At 37.2% G+C, this 25,171-nt stretch overlaps 2 protein-coding genes across 4 annotated transcripts in view; both read right to left on the minus strand.

Annotated features, from left to right (window-relative positions):
- Positions 1-25,171, minus strand: part of ARB2A (ARB2 cotranscriptional regulator A) — a 440,538-nt gene that overhangs the window by 100,032 nt on the left and 315,335 nt on the right. The window lies entirely within an intron of this gene.
- POU5F2 (POU domain class 5, transcription factor 2) lies at positions 18,057-19,161 on the minus strand. The gene is given in 6 exon segments (XM_063085932.1): positions 18,057-18,437; positions 18,439-18,506; positions 18,509-18,796; positions 18,799-18,907; positions 18,909-19,017; positions 19,019-19,161. Coding segments are annotated over 6 exon segments (1,098 nt in total).

Below are 25,171 nucleotides of genomic sequence, written 5' to 3' on the forward strand. Positions count from 1 at the left end.
TTAAATTTGAAGAAGTAGCCAATAAAAAGTAGAATATTCAGTATGTATTAGAATTAGTTATACAACATCTGATTTAATAGTTAGATTTTAAGCTTTCCTGTTATAATACATGTTAAATGTTCTCAACAAATCATATTCTGTAATGTAGCAAATGACAATTTCAATGTAGTCCAAGGCTGGTAGGACAAGAACATTAAAGCAAATTAAACTGTAATTTTTCATCTACATTAAAAGACTGAAAATCTCCACGCATTTGTAACAAGAACTTTACAATGAATTTGCCATTCTCAAAGTCACCTCACTAGACAGGAAAGAGGAACTTGGCATATGACCAATAAATTATGAGAGAGCAACACTTCAGGGTTAGAGGGCACTGATGACTTCAACAAATCTCACCAGCTAAGGCAACAGATTAAGCTGGGGGATACGATGCCCTCCAACCTTAACCTGTTAATACCTTTAAATTCTGAAGAGTGACCTCTTTTCTGCTCTTTCATATTAGTTGTTAGTTACACTAATCACAGCTGGTATTGTTGGTACCAGTTTTTGTTGGTACCCCAAAAGAGATGTAGATAAAGGTTATCTCTAATAGCATTAAATAACGTCAGCCAAATTCTGTTGTGCACATTAGTAGCACTTACCTCCAATTTTGAATGGGTCTTTTATAGACATCAAAGGAAGACACTAAAAGCAATGTGTGTTTGTGGATTCTTTAAAGTATTTCATATAGGAAGCTGTAAAAATAAGAACAATAACTTCTCCTGTAACTAGAATTTCAGAATGGTTTAAAACAAGGTAATTTATTTGATTTTTTGTTTATTTTCAACATACAGGGGATGATGACTTCAAATATAAGGAGCTAGTTATGCCTTAACTATAATAAATATATATATATATATTTACATTTATATATATAAATATAATAGTATTTAGCCCATGAAATCCCCTCAAAATTAATGTTTTTTAGAAAGGGATAATGAAATTTCTATCACAATATTTTAGAACTGTTTTAAGTTCACCATTTACATTAATGTTAATCTAAGATTACATGGAGTTGTGCATAGGATTCCAAAGCCCATTTACAAAGATTCAAATATCATCTGTGAAGCTGCCAAAAATTACCCTGTAACATTAATCTTTAAACAAAGCACTAAATCAGAACAGAGACATACTAAAGAGTTTGAGAGTAAGAGAACCATAACTGAATTATCAAGATTAATGTAGTTTCACACATAAGAATTGTAGGTTCTAAATATCACATTGTTATTGCTTTGTATTTTTTTTTGAATAAGTAATAATTTATTTTATTTTATTTTATTTTTTATTTATTTATTTTTTAATTTTATTTTGTCGATATACATTGTGGCTGATTATTGTTGCCCATCACCAACACCTCCCTCCCTCCTCCCTCCCTCCTCCCCTCACCGATGTCCCCTCTGTTTGCTTGTCGTGTCAACTTCAAGTAATTGTGGTTGTTATATCTTATTCCCCCCCCCCGGTTTTTTCTTGTGTGTGTGTGTGTGTGTGTGTGAATTTATATATTAATTTTTAGCTCCCACCAATAAGTGAGAACATGTGGTATTTCTCTTTCTGTGCCTGACTTGTTTCACTTAATATAATTCTCTCAAGGTCCATCCATTTTGTTGCAAATGGCAGTATTTTATTCGTTTCTATAGCTGAGTAGTATTCCATTGTGTAGATGTACCACATTTTCCGTATCCACTCATCTGATGGTGGACATTTGGGCTGGTTCCAACTCTTGGCTATTGTAAAGAGTGCTGTGATGAACATTGGGGAACAGGTATACCTTCGACTTGATGATTTCCATTCCTCTGGGTATATTCCCAACAGTGGGATAGCTGGGTCGTATGGTAGATCTATCTGCAATTGTTTGAGGAACCTCCATACCATTTTCCATAGAGGCTGCACCATTTTGCAGTCCCACCAACAATGTATGAGAGTTCCTTTTTCTCCACAGCCTCGCCAGCATTTATCGTTCATAGTCTTTTGGATTTTAGCCATCCTAACTGGAGTTAGATGGTATCTCAATGTGGTTTTGATTTGCATTTCCCGGATACTAAGTGATGTTGAGCATTTTTTCATATGTCTGTTGGCCATTTGTATATCTTCCTTAGAGAAATGCCTACTTAGCTCTTTTGCCCATTTTTTAATTGGGTTGCTTGTATTTTTCTTGTAAAGTTGTCTGAGTTCCTTATATATTCTGGATATTAATCCTTTGTCAGATGTATATTTTGCAAATATTCTCTCCCACTCTGTTGGTTGTCTTTTAACTCTGTTAATTGTTTCTTTTGCTGTGCAGAAGCTTTTTAGTTTGATATAATCCCATTTGTTTATTTTTCCTTTGGTTGCCCGTGCTTTTGGGGTCATATTCATGAAGTCTGAGTCCAGTCCTATTTCCTGAAGTGTTTCTCCTATGTTTTCTTTAAGAAGTTTTACTGTTTCAGGGTGTACATTTAAATCCTTAATCCATTTTGAGTTGATTTTAGTATATGGTGAGAGGTATGGATCTAGTTTCATTCTCCTGCATATGGATATCCGGTTATCCCAGCACCATTTGCTGAAGGGGCAGTCCCTTCCCCAGTGAATAGGCTTGGTGCCTTTGTCAAAGATCAGATGGCAGTAAGTGTGTGGGTTGATTTCTGGATCCTCTATTCTATTCCATTGATCAGTGTGTCTGTTTTTATGCCAGTACCATACTGTTTTGGTTATTATAGCTTTGTAGTATAGCTTAAAGTCAGGTAGTGTTATGCCTCCAGCTTTATTTTTTTTGCTCAGCATTGCTTTGGCTATGTGTGGTCTTTTATTATTCCATATAAATGTCTGGATAGATCTTTCCATTCCTGAGAAAAATGTCTTTGGAATTTTGATGGGGATTGCATTGAATTTGTATATCACTTTGGGTAGTATGGACATTTTCACTATGTTGATTCTTCCAATCCAAGAATATGGGATATCTTTCCATCTTCTTGTATCCTCTCTAATTTCTCTCAGCAGTGGTTTGTAGTTCTCATTATAGAGATTTTTCACCTCCTTGGTTAACTCAATTCCTAAGTATTTTATTTTTTTGGTGGCTATTGTAAATGGGCAGGCTTTCTTGATTTCTCCTTCTGCATGTTCACTATTGGAGAAAAGAAATGCTACTGATTTTTGTGTGTTGATTGTGTATCCTGCTACTGTGCTGAAATCATTTATCAATTCCAACAGTTTTTTTGTAGAGGTTTTAGGCTGTTCGATATATAGGATCATGTCATCTGCAAACAGGGACAGTTTGACTTCATCTTTTCCAATCTGGATGCCCTTTATTTCCTTCTCTTCTCTGATTGCTCTGGCTAGTACTTCCAACACTATGTTGAATAGGAGTGGTGAGAGTGGGCATCCTTGTCTAGTGCCTGTTCTTAAAGGAAAAGCTTTCAGCTTTTCCCCATTCAGGATGATATTGGCAGTGAGTTTGTCGTATATGGCTTTAATTATGTTGAGATACTTTCCCTCTATACCTAACTTATAGAGGGTCTTTGTCATGAATGAGTGCTGAACTTTATCAAATGCTTTTTCAGCATCTATAGAGATGATCATATGGTCCGTGTGTTTGAGTTTATTAATATGGTGTATCACATTTATTGATTTGCGTATGTTGAACCAACCTTGCATCCCTGGTATGAATCCCACTTGATCATGATGAATAATTTTACGTATGTGTTGCTGTATTCTGTTTGCTAGTATTTTAGTGAGGATTTTTGCATCTATATTCATCAAGGATATTGGCCTGTAGTTTTCTTTTTTGGTTATATCTTTACCTGGTTTTGGTATCAGGATGATGTTTGCTTCATAGAATGAGTTTGGGAGATTTGCATCTGTTTCAATCTTTTGGAATAGTTTGTAAAGAATCGGTGTCAATTCCTCTTTGAATGTTTGGTAAAATTCTGCTGTGAATCCATCTAGTCCTGGGCTTTTCTTTGTTGGGAGCCTTCTGATAACAGCTTCAATCTCCTTTATTGTTATTGGTCTGTTCAAATTTTCTACGTCTTCATGGTTCAGTTTTGGGAGCTTGTGTGTGTCCAGAAATTTATCCATTTCCTCCAGATTTTCAAATTTGTTGGCGTATAGTTGTTTATAGTAGTCTCGAATGATTCCTTGTATTTCAGATGAATCAGTTGTAATATCGCCTTTTTCATTTCTAATTTTGGTTATTTGAGTCTTCTCTCTTCTTTTTTTTGTTAGCCATGCTAATGGTTTGTCAATTTTATTTATCTTTTCAAAAAACCACTTTTTGATTCGTTGATCTCTTGAATTGTTTTTTGGGTTTCAATTTCATTCAGTTCTGCTCTGATCTTAATGATTTCTTTCCGTCTGCTAACTTTAGGTTTGGATTGTTCTTGTTTTTCTAGTTCTTTAAGGTGAAGTGTTAGGTTGTTCACTTGCCATCTTTCCATTCTTCTGAACTGAGCATTTAATGCAATAAATTTCCCCCTTAATACTGCTTTTGCAGTATCCCACAGGTTTTGGTATGATGTATCATTATTTTCATTAGTTTCAAGAAATTTTTTGATTTCCTGCTTGATTTCTTCTTGGACCCATATGTCATTAAGTAGAATGCTGTTTAATTTCCATGTGTTTGTATAGTTTCCAGAGTTTCGTTTGTTATTAATTTCTAGTTTTAATCCATGTGGTCTGAGAAAATACATGGGATAATTCCAATTTTTTTGAATTTATTGAGACTTGATTTGTGACCTAATATGTGATCTATGCTGGAGAATGATCCATGTGCTGATGAGAAGAATGAATATTCTGAGGCTGTTGGATGGAATGTTCTGTAGATATCTGCCAATTCCAAATGGTCTAGAGTATTGTTTAGATCTTGTGTTTCTCTACTGATTCTTTGCCTAGATGATCTGTCTAATATTGAGAGTGTGGTGTTCAGGTCCCCTGCTATTATGGTATTAGTGTCTATTTGCTTCTGTAGGTCTAATAGAGTTTGTTTTATAAATCTGGCTGCTCCAACACATTGTTTTTGCTTTGGATGAAACATAAAGTTTCTTCTAAATCTTAAAAATGAATTACTTATATCTACAGGACACCAGTGTTTTTTTTTTTGTACATACAAAAGAACAGTAAAAAACGAAGGCTTAATGAAGTTGTTAACCTAAGGGTGCCTTGAGTTATGAAATACAATAATGAAAATCTAATTTTACAGAAAAGACACATTAGGGAGTAATTACTAACATTACAAAAAGAAACATTGTTTTACAAAAGGGAATCTTTAAACCAAATGTAGTGATCTTAAAAGATACTGACCAACAGAAATTTGATTTAAATGAAACTCTTTGAGAAAATAAAGACCTGTAACAGTCAATTAGAATATAATGGGTCAAATCCAAGACACCACTGATTTTAAGATTCATCATTACTTTATGTACCAATTAAAAACATTTCTAATTAAGTTATGACATAATGATTTAACACAAAAATTGCAAGATGTATTCAAACTTTAGTTAAAATTTTGTCTTATAATCAATTAAATATTTTATAATAAATTGGTCTATCAATATATTTAATGAGTAGGTTATTTTTGTGAGATTAATCTTATTTTGAAATACAGTCACTGGGTGACATGCACATACATATCTATGATAAAGTTTAATTAATAAATTAGGCACAGTAAGGGATTAACAGAAATTAATAATAAAATAGAACAAATATAACAATATACAGTTATGAAAGTTAGGTAAATGTAGAGTCTCTCCCTCAAAATATCTTATTGTACTATATTCACCCTTCTTTTTCTTGGGATGATGTGAGATGATAAAATGTGTGTGTGACGACGAGATGAAGTGAGGTGAATAATGCAGGCACTGCACTACTGCATTCAGCTACTATTCACTCTCTGATGATACGTCAGAAGGAGGATCATCTCCTTCGGTGATCCTGGATCATCAAGCCATGACAATGTTCACGGGTGGATGTCAGGAGCAGATGTCGTCAACTACGGTGCTAGATTTCATCACACTATTCTGAACAGCACACAATTTAAAACTTATGAATTGTTTACATCTGAAATTTTTCATTTAAAATTTTTGGACCACAGGTGGCCACAGGCAACTGAAACCATGGAAAGTGAAACTATGAATAAGGGGGAACTCCTACATTAAGTAATTTTATTGTGCATACAGCATTAAGAGGACATTGACCATATATTTTCTACCTTCTCTGAGGATAGAAGAAGAGAAACAATAGCTAACACATAGTGATTTCAGTTTGCTTAACTAATTTGTTGGTTAACTAATATCTCTACCTCTTTCCACTAGGGATTTAAGGCATACTGCAAGGAGATCATATACAATAAAGTAATTTGGGAAATAAAAAATAGAAAATCAGAACTGGGAAAAAAGAACAAAAACAAGAGGATTGTAAGAACCTGTACTAATTTTAATTAGATATAAAAATAATTTATGAATAACAAAATAGGTTTTGGATTTTTACTTTTTAACTGCAATTAAAAAAATATAACATACTATAGTTATCTGTGAGAGTTTAGAGATTACTTTGCCTTGATGCATAGGAACAAATGAGATGACAAATACAAGGCCCCTGTTAATCCCAGAGAATTTCTATAAAACAGTTTATTGCAATTTACTGCTATTAGTTAAAAGATAGATACTGCTATGGTTTGAATGTCTCCCCAAAAACTCATGTTGAAATTTAATTGCCATTGCAAGTGTTGAGAGATGGAACCTTCAGAGGTGATCAAGTCATGAGGGTTCTGCCAGTTAATGCCATTATCTCAGGAGCGAGTTAGTTATTGTGGGAGCGGGCTCCTGATAAAAGGATGTTTGGCCTCATTCTCTCTGTCTCACCTGTGTACTTCCTCACCATGTGATCTCTCCATGGGATGACCTTTGCCAGATATCTGCTCCATACACTTGGACTTCTCAGCCTCTAGAACCGTGAGCAAAATAAACTTCTGGTCTCTATAAATTATCCAGTCTGTGGTATTCTGTTATAGCAGCAGAAGATGGACTAAGACAGATACCAAATGAAAGTATGATCAAGAGAAAAATTAAACATTTGGAAAAATAACCCCAAAATATCAGCAACTCTCCATTGAAAAGATTAATTTGGTGCACCAGTAAAAGTAGCAGTACTATGAAGAACTAATGGACTAAGTCTCTGTGTGCTTACATGTCAAAACTGGTCCATGGTACAGATGCCATTAAGCTATCCTAGGATACAGGTAGGGAGATGAGTGGGCTCTACCTCAGGGCTCGCAGGTACTGACTGAAATGAATATTGCTGCAATGACTGAAATGAATACTACTCCACATAGCAGGCCTCAGGCTTCAGGTAGTAATCAGTAGTAATCAGGTAGTAATCAGTAAACATAGCAAACATGACTTGGGACACTGTGCTAGCATTTAGATCTATTTCAGACTCATAAATTCGAATATCAGTTAGTTGATAGATCAGTTCAAGTGCTTATAATATAGGCTCTCCTTGTGTTTAGTTGTTCCTTACTTTCTCCTCTCTCTGCTTCATTAGCCTGAGGTCTGATCGTGGCATATATATATTATATTTTCCAAGAAACTGGAGAAATTGACACAAGTACAACTATGGTGGACATATCCAAAATGCTTTGGGGAAGCACTCCACTTCAATTCCACACAGTCTTCGTTGGGCTATCAACTATAATGTCATGCTCCACCCCCAAACCCCTGCTCTTTGATACGGGCACTTGGCCCTAGTTGGCCAACCACAGCTGTTCCTAGTATTCAATCTCTTTGGCTTCAGTGATATTTGCATGCTAGGGCAGAAAGAAGGCTGTTTCTCTAGGATAATTCTGAATAGAAGTTGCTGCAACTGCTTATAAGCTACCCTCCCTGCCTGTGTGAAAAATAGCTCTGTCCGTGAGAAGAAAGAATGAGGCCAATAGGCCAAGAAAAGTAGAGAAGGAGATGGAAGGAGAGTCTTGATGACAGTTTGAACCCGAGGATCTAGCAGTACCAGAAGCAGAACTACCCCTGGGTTTTTCAGTTCATGTAAATCAATACTTTTTCTTTTTTTTTCTGTAAGCAGCTTGAATCGGGGTTATATAACTGAAAATGAAGAGGGAGTCGGCACTAATAAATGGAAAAGAGTATATTGTATTCAACTTCTTTTTCAATTCCTATAAAATGTGAGCTTGATATTCATGTATGCATGTTTTAATTCATGTGTACATATTTGAATCTTTAGAATAACTACACAGTAAATTTTAATAGTGGCATTTTTAAATGTTAATATGTGTTTAAGGGTAAGAAGTTTCTGGATTATCTATGTAAATTCTATAGATAACTAAAAATGGTAGGCAATCCAAAGTAATTCATATTCAGTTTTCTAATACAGTACTTTATTTGAAGGAGGTTAGTGGGAGAAGAGAAGGAATTTATTCTTCCGATTATGTTTTTCTCAGCACAATTAAAAGTAGTTTGCATTTGCTAAGAATATACTAGTCTGGTATTGACGGAAAAGTGGCATAGAAAATATGCTGAGAAACAAGAGAAAGCTAGTTTAAGATTATGGTTTTGTTGTGGATAATTCCCTGAATAAACAATGTACTCATAAACAGCTGAGTTAGGTACAGCTAGGTCTCTTAGGTAAGAAAGCAGAAGGCATCGGACAATAAAATGTTTAGTAAACGCTTTTCAGACTGAATTTTCATATTGCTTAAACTATAACATGTAAACCAGTTTAAGAGCTGTTTGGAAAATAACTCATTTGGCATATGATTCATATGAGCTACATTCTATCTCAAGTTGAGTTACAAATAACTCCAAAAAACCCTCAGTATTCTCAGAATAATTATTTATCTTCCACTTTCTAAATATTTTTTATTAAATTCCAATATAGTTAACTTTTGGAAACTTTCTGGCTATTCTCTGTTGGTAACAAGGATCTGAAAAGTCAATTGCCCAGTGGAGCGCCCTAAACATGAGCCCGCTATCTTGAGCAGACCTCTCAAAATTGTTCATCTAACACGTTTCATTAGACATACTTTGGGAATTTTCAGAAGTAATGGATATTCATAAGAAATAGATCTATTAGTGTTCGATCCTAATAGATTTTTGGCCTGTCTTCAAAAAAATTTACCTGCTGAAATAACTTATGCTAACAAGTGTCACTTGTATTTAAAGACAAAGCATGGTGTCAAGACTCATGCATTTATTGATGGCCTCTGACACCAGTGAGTCTGCCTGATGTGAGGGGAAAAAAATTAATCTTCTTCAAATTCTACATGCATATTAAGGACTCATTTTAGAAGGTTTTCTAAGGATTAATATATGTATTAAGGCATTTCAACGTTCATAGATGGAAGCAACGCTGAACCTTATTACTAATAACTGAAGATTTATATACTGTTTTCTCATTTCTCAAAAAAGCTGCATTATTCTTTATGCCTTGCTAAGTACTTATCAATAATTCTTATAAAGGTTTTTTTTGTTGTTCTCAGAATGACTCTTACAGAAGTATATCAATCATTTTTATTTCATACGAGAACAAAACACAGATTAATTATTTATCTTAAGCCAATTGTTTGGTATGTAAATTTACTGATACCTATTCTATCTCACATAATGAGCTGTGGGCAGAAACAGTATGATTGTGTTCCATGGTGGTTAACAGGGTTTTTATCAGATATATTTTTTGACAAACAAAAGCAATTATGCTTCTACGTAAGACATTGATTTGTTGCCTAATTTTTTTTTTAATTATCAAACCCTTTCCAGTGGTTTCTTTATAATATTATAACAAACTTAAAGGAACTGATTAATAGCTTTTTATCAAAAGCCTGGTGGAGACATTGACTCTTGAGACAAATAGGCCTATGGATCTACTAAACCATTAATTTCTGTAGATTTGCTGATCAGTAGTGCCAAGGCAAACCATCAGGAACTCTATGCCAATACTAAATTATTACAGTTCCCAGAAGAAAGGCCTTCACAACATTAGAACTTACTATTATGTCTTAGGCTATGTGACATAAGTTAATATAAGAACCAGCCATATAAAGAATGATTTTAAGTCTTAAATGACAACATCAACAAAAGTACTACACTTAAAGAAATTATCCATTGTGTTGTTCAATGTCTTCTTAAGATTGATATATTAATCTTTAAATTTAATGTTAAGAAAATATTTTTCCTGATGCATTTTGGAAGCCTAATGTAATTATATACAGTACTTAGGACTATGTAATTTTTGGGCTATGGCTGTCAGGAATTTTACCATTACATTTAACTCTCAATTGCAGTAACTAATCACAGCCTAGACTTTCAGTCAAAACAAACTCCCTTCACTTTTCCTCCCATTCCTGACTTTTGATCTTCTCTCTCTTCTTACCCCCTTATTTAACAAATCCTAGTTATCTTTCAAGTCTTAGCTCCAGTTGCTCCCTGCTTTTGCGACTGTTTCTACATATCCCTTATGGAGTTGTTTCTCCTCTGTGTTATTCCTTTGCCCATTCCTCAAACACTGGTCACTTGGTGAAGTGATCCTTGATTTTCTTACTTTTTTCCTCTATCCAGCCTATGTTTTCTTTGTCTAATTCTGAATTTTCAGTACCAGTCCTTATAGGTGTTTATTAGATATTCAGTCACTGAGGAATAAGTATTGAAGTACAATGCTATTACTTATGAGAATGTGAGTACGTAGAACCTGGAGTAAGAGCAGAAGTTGGTTTGGGGCCACAGCAAGGATGTCTAGCAGATGGCCAAAAAATGCTATGCTGGGTATTGTCATTTCATTTGCACTGTTCTACTGGCAATAATACATGGTTTACATAGCTCATATTTTGCATAATATATTTAAAATATGAATATTAATATATAGGTGCACATGCTTTTAGAAGCATAATTTAAGTGAGGAACCAAATCGTTGCTTATATATAAACTTTAATAATATTTTCAGGAAAATTAGCAACATAAAAATATGTATAGTCAGATAATGTAATCAAATATATGTGTATATTAGTGATTAGGACAGGTAGAGTTTTTTTGTGAGTCTTAGAATGTATATGGGCATAAATATGCTAAGGATTTATAAGACGTTCCACTGAATAAATGGAATCATTACTGTCCTCATTAAAACAATGATTGAAAATCTATACTTTCATTTTAGTAGAAAGTGGTATTTCATTTGTATATGGTTTTATTTCAACTGCAGTATCACTGGATCAACTGTGAGAAAATATTTAAATCTCACAAATTCAAGCACCTTCTGTTTCCTAAATGTTCACATGGTGTATATATGTGCACAGGAATGTTCACCAAATAAATTGTTTACTGACTAATGCAAGAAAAACTCAGTTCAAAAATAAAAATGATAGAGTTTTTTTATGAAGTGTGCCATTTTTGGAAACTCAAATAAAAAGGATAAAGATTCTTTCAGTTCTCATTAAAAACTGTTACATTTTTGTTAGTATTTTACTTAAAATTTCTTGGCCCAGAAAACAAAAATTTATGGCTCTAAATTAACTGCTTTAATGATGTGACACAGAAGCAGCAAAACATTCTTTTCTACCTATGGTGTTGATGTAATTGCCTTTTCAGGACAGTAAAGAACAACACACTAAATCTCTGCATGGGAAGTTTTTCCCACTTCTCTTTAAATCTCAAAGGTAATACATATTTAGCACTTAGACTGGTGCCATAAAAAATGTTTGAAATGAGGTGATTATTCACAATATTTGCATGCATTTAATGGCTGATTGCTACAGAAAGAATGATTTACTATTAATATAAAAAACTTAGTGTCTACTTAGGTTTAGCAATGTTCTTAGATCTATATATGAAAACAATCACTGTCTAAACACTTGCTCTCCACTGTTTTAGCTCTGCTTTTCAGAAGTATAACACAATCACCACAAATTAAAGGCAAGTCACTTGACTGTCTTGTTATATTAGCTTGACGAAACTAGTGGCTGATAGTACTTAGCAAAAAGTGACAGAGCTTTCTCAATAAGTTCACATAAATCAATTTTTCTGGGGAAATTAAGAATCATATCTTTATCGAAATATCCAAAATTTCCTTCCTAAGATAACATCTCTCAGTCTCATTGATGAGAGTTCAATTGTCCTGCTCCTGACAATTGAACTCCTAATTGAACTCCCAAATTGAAAACCTAAGAGGTCCAAGTTCAAGGCCAAAATAGCTAATTCTGCCTTTAGTAGAATTTGCAGCAAGGTTCCTAGCTAAAAAGTGAAGTGGCAGACCTACGTGCTGAATTGTTTTCTGGAAGTAGCCCCTGAGGTAAACCATGTAGTCTCTCCTGAAGCTTCCTGTTATGCTTTCTTCACTGGTGTAGCCATAATGCTGCCAATGCTTTTGTTTAAGAATTTTACTGGGTAATGGGGTGGATTCCCTTCACAACAGTTCATCTTTCAACTGGCTGGGAATGTAACCACAGGAACTGACCCTGCCGTCCAACTTAGAAATCCATAGAGCTCATTTATATTCACTTGTTTTTTTCAAAATGATGATAAGCAAGGAGGATTCCATTGTGTTAAAATCAGGATTTTGATATTTTTCAAATGCTTTTTAAAATTGAAAAGTAAACATTCAGAAACATGAAAATGATTTGGGCTTATATTCTAAATATGGGTTAAGTACACAGAGGTATATAAATACACTAATTATAATTGTAAATTACCATGTTGAGCAGGAAAACAGACATATGGCAGGTGTCTTCGCTCTCTGAGCTACACTACAGCTCTTTAACATTAATGGGCATCTGATTAAAAAAAACGTAAAACCCTAATTTTTACAATGTCTTTCCAACTTATATGTTCCAGTATCCTCTGTTTAAAGAACTGCCTTTCTTTTACAGAAACTACAAATGTGACTAAAAATGAGGTCAGACTTACTTTTTTAAATATTGCTTCACAACGAGAAATTGCTATTTTAGTAACAAAGAAGATGGGGAGAATGAATAATTTTTGGAACCCTAGATTTCCTAGAGCCTTCCTTTAAAAATATTTCTTGGACTTTTTAATTGTATAACTAATGCAGCAAAAGTTCTAAAAAAAAAATCAACAATACCAATACATATACTTAGATTTTTTTTTATACTTAATATATCTTTAGAAAAACAATATTATAGTTCAATAACTTTATGCCTCATGCAACAATCTACTCTGAATTTTTGGTTTGTCAAAAACCGTGGTTCTGTAACACAATTTTACCCATATATGGTGTTCCATTTTATTTACTTAACTCTTTGTTGAATATTTAGGTTGTTTCTAATTTTTTGTTAATTTTTTAAATTCAAAATATTTTAACATTTATTTGTACATGATGTGATGACAACCCTTATTACTAAATCTTTGCATGCATACACATAATTATTTTCTTATAAAAATACTCAAAATTTGAAATGATGGGCCAAAGGGACTGCACATTTTTAAAGTTTTTCATGTGAATTACCTAATAGCATTTCATGAAGGTCACACCACTTCACATTCCAATTAATATTTGTTTCTGTTATTTTGTCCACCATCACCACATTGCTGCTTAAATTATTGTAATTTTATAACATCTAGTAGGACAAGGCCATCTAACTCTTTATCTTCCAACTTTCCTTAACTGTTTTCCTAAATTTTATTCTTTTAGGTTAGACTCAACTTTACTAAGTACAGCCTCCACAGTCTGCTAGGATTTTATTGGAATAGCATTGTAGTTTTCACTTTAAAAACGTTGTTCTTAGATATTACTATTTTGCACTCTGAAAAGAATTCATCATGAATAGATTCTGCCAAAAAAAACCCCAATACTGTTTAGTAAACAAGACTATCTGTAGAAAAAAGCTATAAACAAAGGTGGCTATCCCAAAAAATAAATCCTCACAACACAGTTTTAGTATCATAAACAAGGATATACAGAATATATAATTCAAAAATATGAAATTATAGAAAAAGGTGCTTATCGAAGAAAAAGATAATGTTTTGGAATAAGGGCAGATATCTTAACACCTCATGTTTTCTTAGACAATAGATAAGAAAATGTCTAGGATGAGAACTTATTCTTTATGATAAAAAATTAATTAAAGTAACAAGGATTTGATAGAAGTATCATGTATTGGTCTGTTTTTGTGTTGCTATAACAGAATACCTGAGACTGAGTAATTTATAAAGAACAGAGTTTATTATTTATGTTTATGTAATGTTGCATGTGCATGTGGAGTGGCTGGATTGTCACAATCAGGACACTTTTATTTATTTATTTTTAGTCGACTGGCTGGTGCTGGGATCTGAACCCTGGACCTTAGTGTTACAACACTGTGCTCTAACCAGCTGAGCTAACCAGCCAGCCCCAAGAACAGAGTTTATTTGGCTCATGATCCTGGGACAGCTGCATCTGGTGCAGGCCTCAGGCTGCTTCTACTCAGCAGAATGTGGCAGGCAGCCAGCGGGTACAAGCAGATCACATGGTGAGAGGAAGCAAGAGAGACAGAGAAAGAGAGAAGGTGCCAGGGTCTTTTAAAAAACCAGCTCCAGTGGGAACTAATAGAGTGAGATTTCATTCACCACCACCCCCTACCCAGGGAGAGCATTAATTCATTCATGAGGGATCCGCCCTCATGACTCAAACAGCTCCCAACACTGCCACACTGGGGATCAGATTTCCACATGAGTTCTGCGAGGACAATACATCCAAACTCCATCATACGAGTACTTTAAAAAGTTCATGGAAAGATTCATGTTGTCTTTTAATTCTATTTTTCCACAAACTTTTTGAAGTACTCTTTTGTAAGAACAAGAAAGGCAATAATCAATACAGTATTTAGTCTTAATGACGTATGTAAAAAGTGTCTCAGGGCCTTCATACTACACTTAGCTGAAGATATCCAGAAAATACAGATTTGACGAAAACCAGGAATTACCTATTAGGTAGGTACTGTCAAGAGAAAATTCTTGGAAGAAAGGTCGCCAAAAGGAAGGTGCTTCTTAAATTCTGAAATTGTAGATCTAAAAAGAGTCATGGTTCCCTCTGAAAATTTGACAAAGGCTATCAACCATCTGTAAGGAAAATGCACGTACATACAAACATACTATTTTGCTTATACTCTAAAGGGGTTTAGTAGCTTCAGGTTAGAATTTGTTGAAGAAACTTTCTCAGAATGATGGTGAAGATCTTTTGGAGGGAGTGGTGGGATGTATTTTAAATGAGGTAGGAAGAAATCTGGCAAATATGAAGACTTTGGACTGTTTGGCAATTGCCTCTACTAACTACTCCATTGGAACTGTTCTCATTAAAGGTACTAATGGTATCTTTGTTACTGAAATGATATATCTTACTTGATTTTTTATGTTACTTGATCTCTGTAGTGTTTAATACTGTTAACCAGTTAACACCACACACTTGGTTTCTTCCAACTCTAAGGATGGTTCCTTCTCAGTTTTGAGGGATGTTATTATTCAGGTTTCTATGCATCAGTCTTAAATCTCTGAAAAATCTGAAATCACTTCAATATCAAGGTTTCCCTAAGGTCTAGCCTTTTCTCTTTTCAAAGCAAGTGAAGGGGACCAGTGATGGAAAATTTCATTTTAAATTACATAAAGTCTGATTAGTGACACATACCAGTACTTGCCAAAGCAGAGACGAAGCAGCTATGTGAATGATACAGCTGTGCAGGTGCTGAGGTAGATTGGAGCTGTTCCCTGAGATTGAGAGCCCATCACCATTTCTCCAAATCTGCAAGAGCTGCAGAAGAATTGAAAGAGCAGCCCGGGTCAGTGCTTCCTCATAGCTTTCAGGAGCTGAATGTTCACAGCCCAGAGTTGTTCATCTGGTATTAAACACTACCTGACTCCCTTCCAAGGCTTTCCAGAAGGACTGTCAAGGAAAAGGAAGGAATGGGGTTGGTGCCATGTGACTTTTAATGGGATAATAAAATAGTAAGTGATTAGTCACTTAACTGTACCTAAAGCTAAGCAATTGAAGTTTGGCTCCATTTTAACTAAATTAAGTATGCATTTGTCACACTGGATTCCTGTAGCTGGCTTGTATGGAGGAAATAGTCTCTTTGGGATGCTATAAAGCTGGGGGCACAAACCCACACACTAACTCAGCTTTTTCTCCCAGATGAGGTTATGGAATCACTGTCATTGAGTTCGGTTCAAGAACCAGAAGAGCTTAATGTTTCTAACCATTCTCTTAAATGGAAGCATTAAGAGCAGAGAATAAGTTTTTATTGAGCCGTGATATAAGCCCCAAGGATAAAAAAGCTGTAATGGGGAAAAGAAGCTTCTCCACATTTGTGGGCCCAACTTTGGGCACTGTCATCAGGGACATTGGACCATGGGAAGCTGTGCTGAGATATGGTTCATTTGTACCTGCTCTGTGGCCATCATATTTCCAATGTGATTCTGTATTCTTGACTAAATAAACTGGGAATTCAATGCAATCTTATAGGTTTATAAGAGTAATCTACGCATATCCATTGTCCACCTGAAACAAGGCAGATTATAACTATATTTTTGAAAATTAAATCTGTCACAATTTGTTCTTTATGATTAGGTAACTTTAAAAGGCTTAGAAGAATGTACAACATTGTGAGTTAATCAATGCCACTGAATTTAGACTTAAAATGGTTACAATGGCAAATTTTGTTAAGTATATCTTACCACACACACAAAAATAAACGTTAAATTTTCAGAGTTTCTACGGCCTCAGGAAAAGAATAGTAAATGGAGGCCTCAGTCATATCTGACTTGTGTGATAGTAAAATTAGCCCTGGATTTGTGGTCAGAAGATTAGGGTATAATCTTTTATGGAGTCCCTGGCTTCCACTCTTAGCCCCACAAGAGTCATCAGAAACAAACAAACAAAAAAGGAATGAAGTACTCATCTAAAAACTATTAGAAAAGAACAAAGAAAGAAACCAGAAGAAACTAGGAAAATGCAATTAAAAACAAAGGCCAAAATTAACTGATTCTGAAACAAAAATAGTGGTAAATAGAATAAAAGTGAAAAAGCTTGTTCCTTGAAAATACTTATAGAAAAATCCTTTGCAACACCAATAAAGAAAAAAAAGTGGAGAAAGCAAAAATTGATAAGATTAGTAAGCAGAAAGAAGATATAAACTCAGATATAATATACAGTGACAGATTTACAAGACAATAAACAGTATGGCAGGTGTGTGGCAACAGATCTGAATACGTACAAGGATTAACGATTTCTATTTCGTATATGATGACCAAAATTGACCAAAGTAAAAGTGGAAAACTGGAAAAGACCAATTTCAGCGAAGAAGTTGGAAGAGTGATTTAAGATGTACTATGGGAAAAGCCAGCAGGGCATGTTGGATCAACTATCACAAATATACCCTGAAAAGCATACCTAAACTCAAAAGAAAGTAAGGAAAATAATCAGGGAACAAACCAAATGGAGAAAAAAACCAGAAGAGTAAATTGGAGCTAGGGCTGAAGTTATGGCTGTCCAGTTTGCCAATCTCAGTAAGGAAGGGGTTTAGAATACAATGTGGCAGGATAGGCGATAAAACCATGGGATTGCATAAACTATACAGTTGAACTGAGATCCCTACATAAAACTAGGGCACTAGAAATGAAAAGGTGACAGAAAAAAATGCATCTTTCAAGAAAACTCATGTGCTTCAGTAAGGGCTCTGGGTGGGCTCTGTGTACTCCTCTCCTATCCCATTCTCAAGACTTCTTCCAGAAGTAACTATTGTCCTGGATTTTGTGTTTGTGTTTACACAAAGTTCTGCTTGTTTTTAATAAAAAATGGTGTACTAAAGTAGTCTGTGACTTGGATTTTTCACTCAATATTATGTTTATTAGGAAAAAAATAAACCCTATGTTTACTAATAACTACAAGGAAAAACAGACACAATTAATCTTCAATTAATAAAAAAAGAGAAACAAAATATCGAAACTATCTTTATATTGTATTGCATCTTAAAACCTATGGTAGAGAAAAACAAAGGAAAAAACAGAAACTTTAACTTCCCTCCCACGTACTTCCTTAACTCGCACTCCCATCCCCTACTACGTATTCTTAACTTTTTCTTTAGACAGTGGATCCCTGAAAGGAACCCCAGGGACATTTCCCAGCTTTCCCTCCCTTCTCCCCTCTCTGTCTTTCCCTGGAAGGGCAGGTTCCTCTAACTGCCTCCCCAGGCTCAGAGTGGTGACTGGGGCAGAGAGAAAGGCTCCCCCAGTAGACAAACGGGCAGAAGAGCACAGGAGTGTAAAGTAGGGTCCCCCATAACGGGCAAAATCAAAGTGGAGCCCTGGTGCCAGGGGAAAGCACACTGGTACCCCCAGGGAAGGAGGCCCGGTTGCGCCCACCTCCTCCCGTGGGGAGGCATCATTGCTTGGCCAACAGCCCATCCTGCTCCGGTTATAGAACCAAGTCTGGGCCAATTCCCCTCTGCAGCCGGAGGCGCCCAGAGATGCGGCTAGTTTGCTGGGGTGTGGGTCTCGGGCGCTGCAGGGAGAATTGCCGATTCGCCTCTCCCTCCTTGCCCGTCTCCGCTTCTGAGCCTGCTGCAGGACCGTCTCCATTTTGCCTATGCTCAGAAGGCTCTCCGCATCCACCTCCTCCAGCCACCCTTTCAGCAGCGGATGCAGCTTCCACATGTTGGCGAGGCTGAGCTGCTGGGCTTCGAAGCGGCATTTGGTCATCTGGCTGAGCACCTTCCCAAACCGAGCCCCCACGGCGAACCCCACATCGGCCTGCGAGTGCCCCAGGGTCATCCTCTTCTGCCTCAGCTCCCTGGCCAGCTCTCTTTCTCTATGGCCGAGACGTCCTCCGGCGGCGCTGACTTCGGGATGCACCGCAGGACGATGTAGGACCCGAGGGAGGCGCCCTCGGACGGGCTCCGGAGCCAGCCCCCCTGCCTCGCCAGCTCCGAGCCAGGGCCTGCAGGGCCCACACCCCGCCCCGGAATTCGTATGGCTGGGGACCCGGGGGGAACCCCACACTTCAGGGCCTGAGTAGACCCCGGCCCGGCCCCCGAAAGGACCTGCTAGTGGCCGCCTGAGCGCTCAACCAGGTCTGAGTGTCAGCCCGAATGGGCACCGGCCCTCTGGGGCCGCCTCCACCACTGCCTGCAAGGGGGTAGAAATTTAGGGGCCTGTGTCCAGCCATGGGGCAGGATGACCCCCTTAGCAGGAGTCTGGTAGGAAGTGATGGCTCTCGGGGCTTCAGAGCGGCCACCAGCCTCGCCCTCGAGCCTCCCCGCATGGGCGGAGGCGGCGTTGCCGGCGGGAGAAGCAGGCCGAGCGCTGTTAGTGCGGAGGTGGGGAAGTCTGGTAGACCCACTACTAACTCCTTGGGTCCTCAGGGTTAAGGGCGCGGGTTCCCCACCCTGACCTTTGCTTCCAATTCCCACTGAGGTGCAAGCCGCCCTCTTGGGCTTTACACTTCCAAGCTATCTGGGGTCCCTTGGTCACTGCCTCCATCCTCTTCCCGATTTTGGAACCCAGCTCTTTAAAAACTCGTGTCTAGTCCCCTTCCCCCACGTCCTCTGAACTACCCTCTGGGCTTCACAAATATTAAACATCTACATGCCAGGTACTGCTTGGACTACCCCTTAATTCATTGACTGTCCCCTCACTACTGTCTTTATGGTCACAAGTACTGCCAACAGTTCCTCCTTTGAACATCCTCAGTCCCTGTGTGCCCTAAGAAACCTAGTCAACCCTGCTTGATTTCTAGTTAACCTCAGTTTATTGCCTGAAATTCAACCCCGCCCCCCCATCCCCACATTCTGCCAGATTCCACTCCTTGACTGGGGCTAAGTTTCTTAACTAATTCTATGTCTCTCCCACCAGCCCTGCAAGTTCTTTGCTCCCATCCTATGTCAGATTCCCAGTCCAGAGTTTCCTCCTCCAACAGAGACCTACCTGTGTTAACTCTTTCCCCCTCTGGAGATAGGTCTCTGGACTGGCTTGACCTGCTGTTCCCTACTGAGGATGCTCCCTGCAATATCTGACTCACCAGCATCAGGCTCCTCCATTCCTGACCCCTCTCCCACCAGACTCAAGGATTTTAATTTGTTCCTTCATCATGCTGCTAGCTCATGAGTCCTAGGTCCTGAGTGGAGAAAGCTAAGGAGCGACAGGGAAGAGAAGATCTGACCTCAGGTGCAAAGCCTCCAAGGAGGAGGAGAACAGTGACCTTAGCTGGACAATCCCAGCCTCTTACTCCTTCATTGTTTAACCCAACCATGATGTGGCTCTGCCCCTACCCACATATACTGACACAAGTCTTCTTGCAGTCATCAGTGACCTTCCGACTGTCAAATCCAATGGCCTTTTAAAAATCCCATCCTCCTAAAATTTTCTGCAGTATCTTACAATGCTGATTACTCTTCCTGCTCCTTCTCCTTTTTATATTTATATGAAATGCTGTTAACAGCCAAATCTATATTTCGGCCCTGACATCTCTTCTGATTTCCAGTTCTATATCTCCCAGTGCCCCAAATCAAATTCATTATCTACACCTCTAAACCTGCCTCGCCTCAGGGACCCCTGAGCTGGTTAATGGCATTATCATCCACTCAGTCACCAAAGCTTAAACCTAGGAGCTGTTCTCAACCTTTCTCGTTCTCTGTACGGCATCAAATCTTATATACTGGGTCTCCTAAAACCTCTGAACTCTACCATCTCCTCCCTAACCTCACCTTACTGTTGTAATTTAGGTCATGTAATTTCTCATCTTCACTACCATAATAACTTTATAATTAATTGGCTCCTTGTGCCTCTCCTTTAGGTTCATCTTGCATACTGCTGCTAGAGATAATATTCCAAAAGCCAAACCAAACCAAAATAAATTCAACCAAGCCAAACAAAAATCTAACCTTGTCATTTTTCTCTTAAAATATCTTCAAAATGTAGTCCCTTTTCCCTCAATTGACAAAGTGGACATTCAAATTCTTGAGTATGGTAAACATGGCTTTCCACCATTTGGCCCTTTCCTTCCTCACCAGTCTTATCTACCACACACACACTGCCCCCCCCCACCCCCAGTCTTACCCAATGCTCCAGAAGAGAGTGTCTCACTCCACACTAATGTTCATGCTGTTCCTTCTGTCTGAAAAGGCCTCCCCCTGCTTTTTGGTCTCATTCTTTTATATTAGGATTTTGCTCAAATTCGAGGGTACTTCAAAAACTTTGTGGAAAATAGAATTAAAAGATAGTATGAATCTTTCCATGAACTTTTTGAATTATTCTTGTATTCTCTCATTAGAGAGGATGTCCTATTTAAATAGCAGACCAGACCATCCTATTTAAAATAGCAGCCCTTGCCACTCTGTTCCCTTTCTTAACCTACTTTATTTTTTGGTATAACATGTATCAGCATCTAACATACATTTCTGTTTATTATCTGTCTCTTGCCAAGAGGGCAGGGACTTTGTGTAGGTCACTGCTGTGTCTACAGTGCCCACAACAGTGCCTGGCACAGAGAAGGTGCTCTGTAAATACTTGCTGAGTAAATGAAGCATATTGTACTTCCAGTCACCTTCAAGACTTGGTTCAGATGTCACCTTATAGTGAACCTTCCTCTAGGCAAACAAAAGTTTCTTACTTCTTTCCTCGTTATCTCCTTGTACTTAATACTAGTTTTTATTATAACATCATCAGTAATAATGTTACTTACAGTAAATATCAGTAATGAATTATTTTATGTCTCTGTCTCTCCAACTAGAATGTGAGGTACTTAAGGGCATGCATGTAGGAGTTTAAAAGCCTGGAATATAATAGAAACCTGACTGACACAGTGCTCCATAAATGTTTGCTGAATGAGTGAATGAATACTTAACAATTTTGAGAGTAAAGCTGATTTAGTTTAGTTTAACAATGGGAAACTGAAACTTGACCCTCCCAGGTGCCTCTCCATCTTTTCTCTCTTGTACCACAACAAGGCCCTTAAATACCTCTTCCTTGATGGGGGTAGCATCTTGAAACTAAATCCAACTCAACAGTACAGGTAATGAGGCTGCAGATATGGCCTTGAAGCAATGGTAGAGGGAAAAGAAGAATCAGAAAATCAACTGCCCTCTCTTCAGTTTGTATAATTGATTCTTTGTCTGTTGTCTGTATCTCCGCTGCAACCCTTGCTAGAATGTGTACTGGCTAAGAGCAGGGTCCTTGTTTTTCTTGTTCACTGCTAGATCCTCAGCACCTGAACTATATGTGGCATACAGTAGGAAGTCAAGAAATATTTGTTTAATGTTAAATAAATGAATCTCTGCAGCATTAATGGTGAAAAGACTTCCATATTTGCCTTGAATTAGATTCAAGATGATAGTCTATGAAAAACATCTTACAATATACAGAATTAAGAATGATTTTGCTGGTATCTATTCTTTCCAGGTATACCTGCATGCTATTTTTTCAAAATCACAAAGCAACCAGTATCTGCTAAACAGAATGAAAGGTCGATCACAATGAGGGATAAGGAGAGAGAGCAATTATATGTATAAAGGCCCACACATTGCAAACAGCCCATTTGCAGAAGAGAACCACAGAGAGAAGGTTCATTAGCTATATAAAAACAATAGTTGAATAAACATGTTTTTAGTGAATTGGAAAAAAGTGAGTTCAAATGAATTTGAGCGAAGCTTTATTATATTAACTGAGTTAAAACATAGTGGTGAAAAAACATTTACTAAATTAAAAAGTAAGGCTATATTAACTTGATGGGTTTTAAAATGAACTCTGGTGCTCTCAAGGCTTTCTTTGTAGTACTTGGTCAGATCTCAGTTGCCAATGTGTCAATCTCCTGGTTTATGCATATATGCTGTCTGAAAGAAAAGCTCATATTCTTCAGGGAAGTCTTGACATTTCCTTAAAAGTACATTTAATGTGCTATGGAAATGGGGTAATCAGAGAAAATAAGCAGGAGTATATTTGGTTGGAACAGAAATAGAGATCAGACGAAGGCAGCTGATGGGAATGCCCCAGACAACCAATGCTGTTTGGGCTGGGATGCTTGAAGGCTAATCCATCACCTTCAACAAATATGGGGACCGCTTAGTAAGTGATTAAATTACAATGTAAGAATCAGGCCAGTCTTACCCATAGGGAATTACAAAGTAAGGATAAGAAACACATGGTCCCAGGCCCCCGTGTATTTATGATCTAAATGGGGAAGAAGAGAAACTATCAGGACAGTTACACTCGCCCAAAGAAAAGTTAATAATTTTATATTATTAGGATCTTTGGAATTAACAGTGGTTTTCTGAGAGAGCTGTCTTAAGCAGAAATGCACAAAGTATCAGGATTTGTATTATTAAGCTGCACAGGCTAAAACTAAGTGCCAGGTTCTTACTAATGGTAAGAAGCAGCAAACAGCGGAGGCAGAGATAATAAATAAACATCCTTGGAGGGCTTGGTTCAAGTTTCATCTCTTTGGGAAGTGTTTCTCTCTGGACCACAATAATCTCCTTCCCCTCTGAACTAACTGCCTTTTCCACTCAAATACATTTGCTGCCTTAACCAGCAGGAGTTTCATGTCTTAGTATAGATATCATGTACTCTGTACTTATGTGCCAAGCAATATGCTAACGCGTGAACTCTGAGTATAATAAGTTCATGAAAACATCTGGATGTGTGAGGGTGATCTGCCTTTGATTTAGGTAGTCCTGTTGGCCAGTTATTTCATTGGCTAGGAAGGTGATTCTTGCTTGACATTTCTGCAAATGCATCTCTGCAAAACTGCTCATGCTCCAGATAGAGGAGGACAGGGCTTTGTTCAAGAGTGTATGAGAAGTTCCACTTCTCTAGTAGAGTCTCCAAGAAAAACCTTTTTGAATGCAATTAAATCAACAGAGCAGACCAGATGATCTAAGAATGTCCAAGTCAGACAGAGAGGGCAAGGCAGACTACTTGATGCTGATCTATATTGTCTTCCCCACTTGGCAGATGTCCTAGTAAGTTAGCGCTGACCAGGTTATCACAGTGTAAAGGTATGGTCACTCAGATGGGCAAGGGCAGGACCCCAAGAACCATATTAGTCAAGGAGCAAGACAAAAGGCAAAGGTAGGAGAAAAGATCCAGAGATCAGTCACTGAGAAGTCCCTCTCCGGAAGTGGGAAGCAAAGTCAGAAATCTTGTATAACTCTGGCAGCTAAATATCATAAGGAAAGATGCCTCCTACCTCAAAGGGAGAGAGCTAACATCACACATTACAACAGTTTAGTTCACTGAAACTACCTGAATATACACTGAAATGATTAGATTGTCAATCTTTTGTGTGGATCTTTAAGTTCTAAACTATACAGGGCAAAGTGAGACATCAAAGATAAGTTATGCAATTAAAAACTGATAAAATACATGCAATAAAAACGTTAAAGTTGCAATAACATGAAAAAAGAGCTAATCAAATCAATGTAGTTACTAAATAGGATCATTATTGCTCTGTGTGATACATTCATAATAGGTGACAACAGCTCTGTTCTTCACAGGATATAACAGGACACGGTGGAAGAACAGCTATTTGTGAGTAAGTTATGTTAAGATATTTTTACAAAACACATAGAGAAAAGCTAGAATGTAGTGGTGCTGCCAACACAGAATTTCCTTGATTTTCCTAAATTCAGATTGAGATTATGAAGAACTTTTTTGTTGCTATTTCTTTATGTTGTCATTCTTTTTATTATTTTTAAAAATGACTCTGATGTGATATAATTACTGCTTAGAAATAAACACTCATGGCACAAATAGGACACAACCACATAGCCAAAGACTACAAAGAAATTTAGAGTGTATTGAGAAAAAGTCCTCCATTTTACTTGTAGATCTGAGATATTCATGAGCTATGAACTTCCTGTGCTATAAAATAATAATATTAAGTATCAGAACCATCCATCCTCCCAAGAAGCCTTAAAGAATTTTAAATATCTGTATCAGGCAAGAAGAGCAGTTGAGCTGAGTGGGGTTGAGTTGAAAGGCACTAGGGTGATGAGTCAGGTATATTCATAGATTGTCAGAGATAGATAAAGTTTAAAGGTTTTTGTTATGCCATGCATGATTTAAACAAACTTTTTAGCTGAGTTTGCCCTTGTTACAGAAGAAAAGCTTTAAGGATGTTCGTGCATTGATTACTCTAATCAGGGTGCAGTCACTGTCTTCTACATTCAAATTTTCACTCT

Source organism: Cynocephalus volans, chromosome 2 (genome assembly GCF_027409185.1).
Source record: "Cynocephalus volans isolate mCynVol1 chromosome 2, mCynVol1.pri, whole genome shotgun sequence".
NCBI lineage: Eukaryota > Metazoa > Chordata > Mammalia > Dermoptera > Cynocephalidae > Cynocephalus > Cynocephalus volans.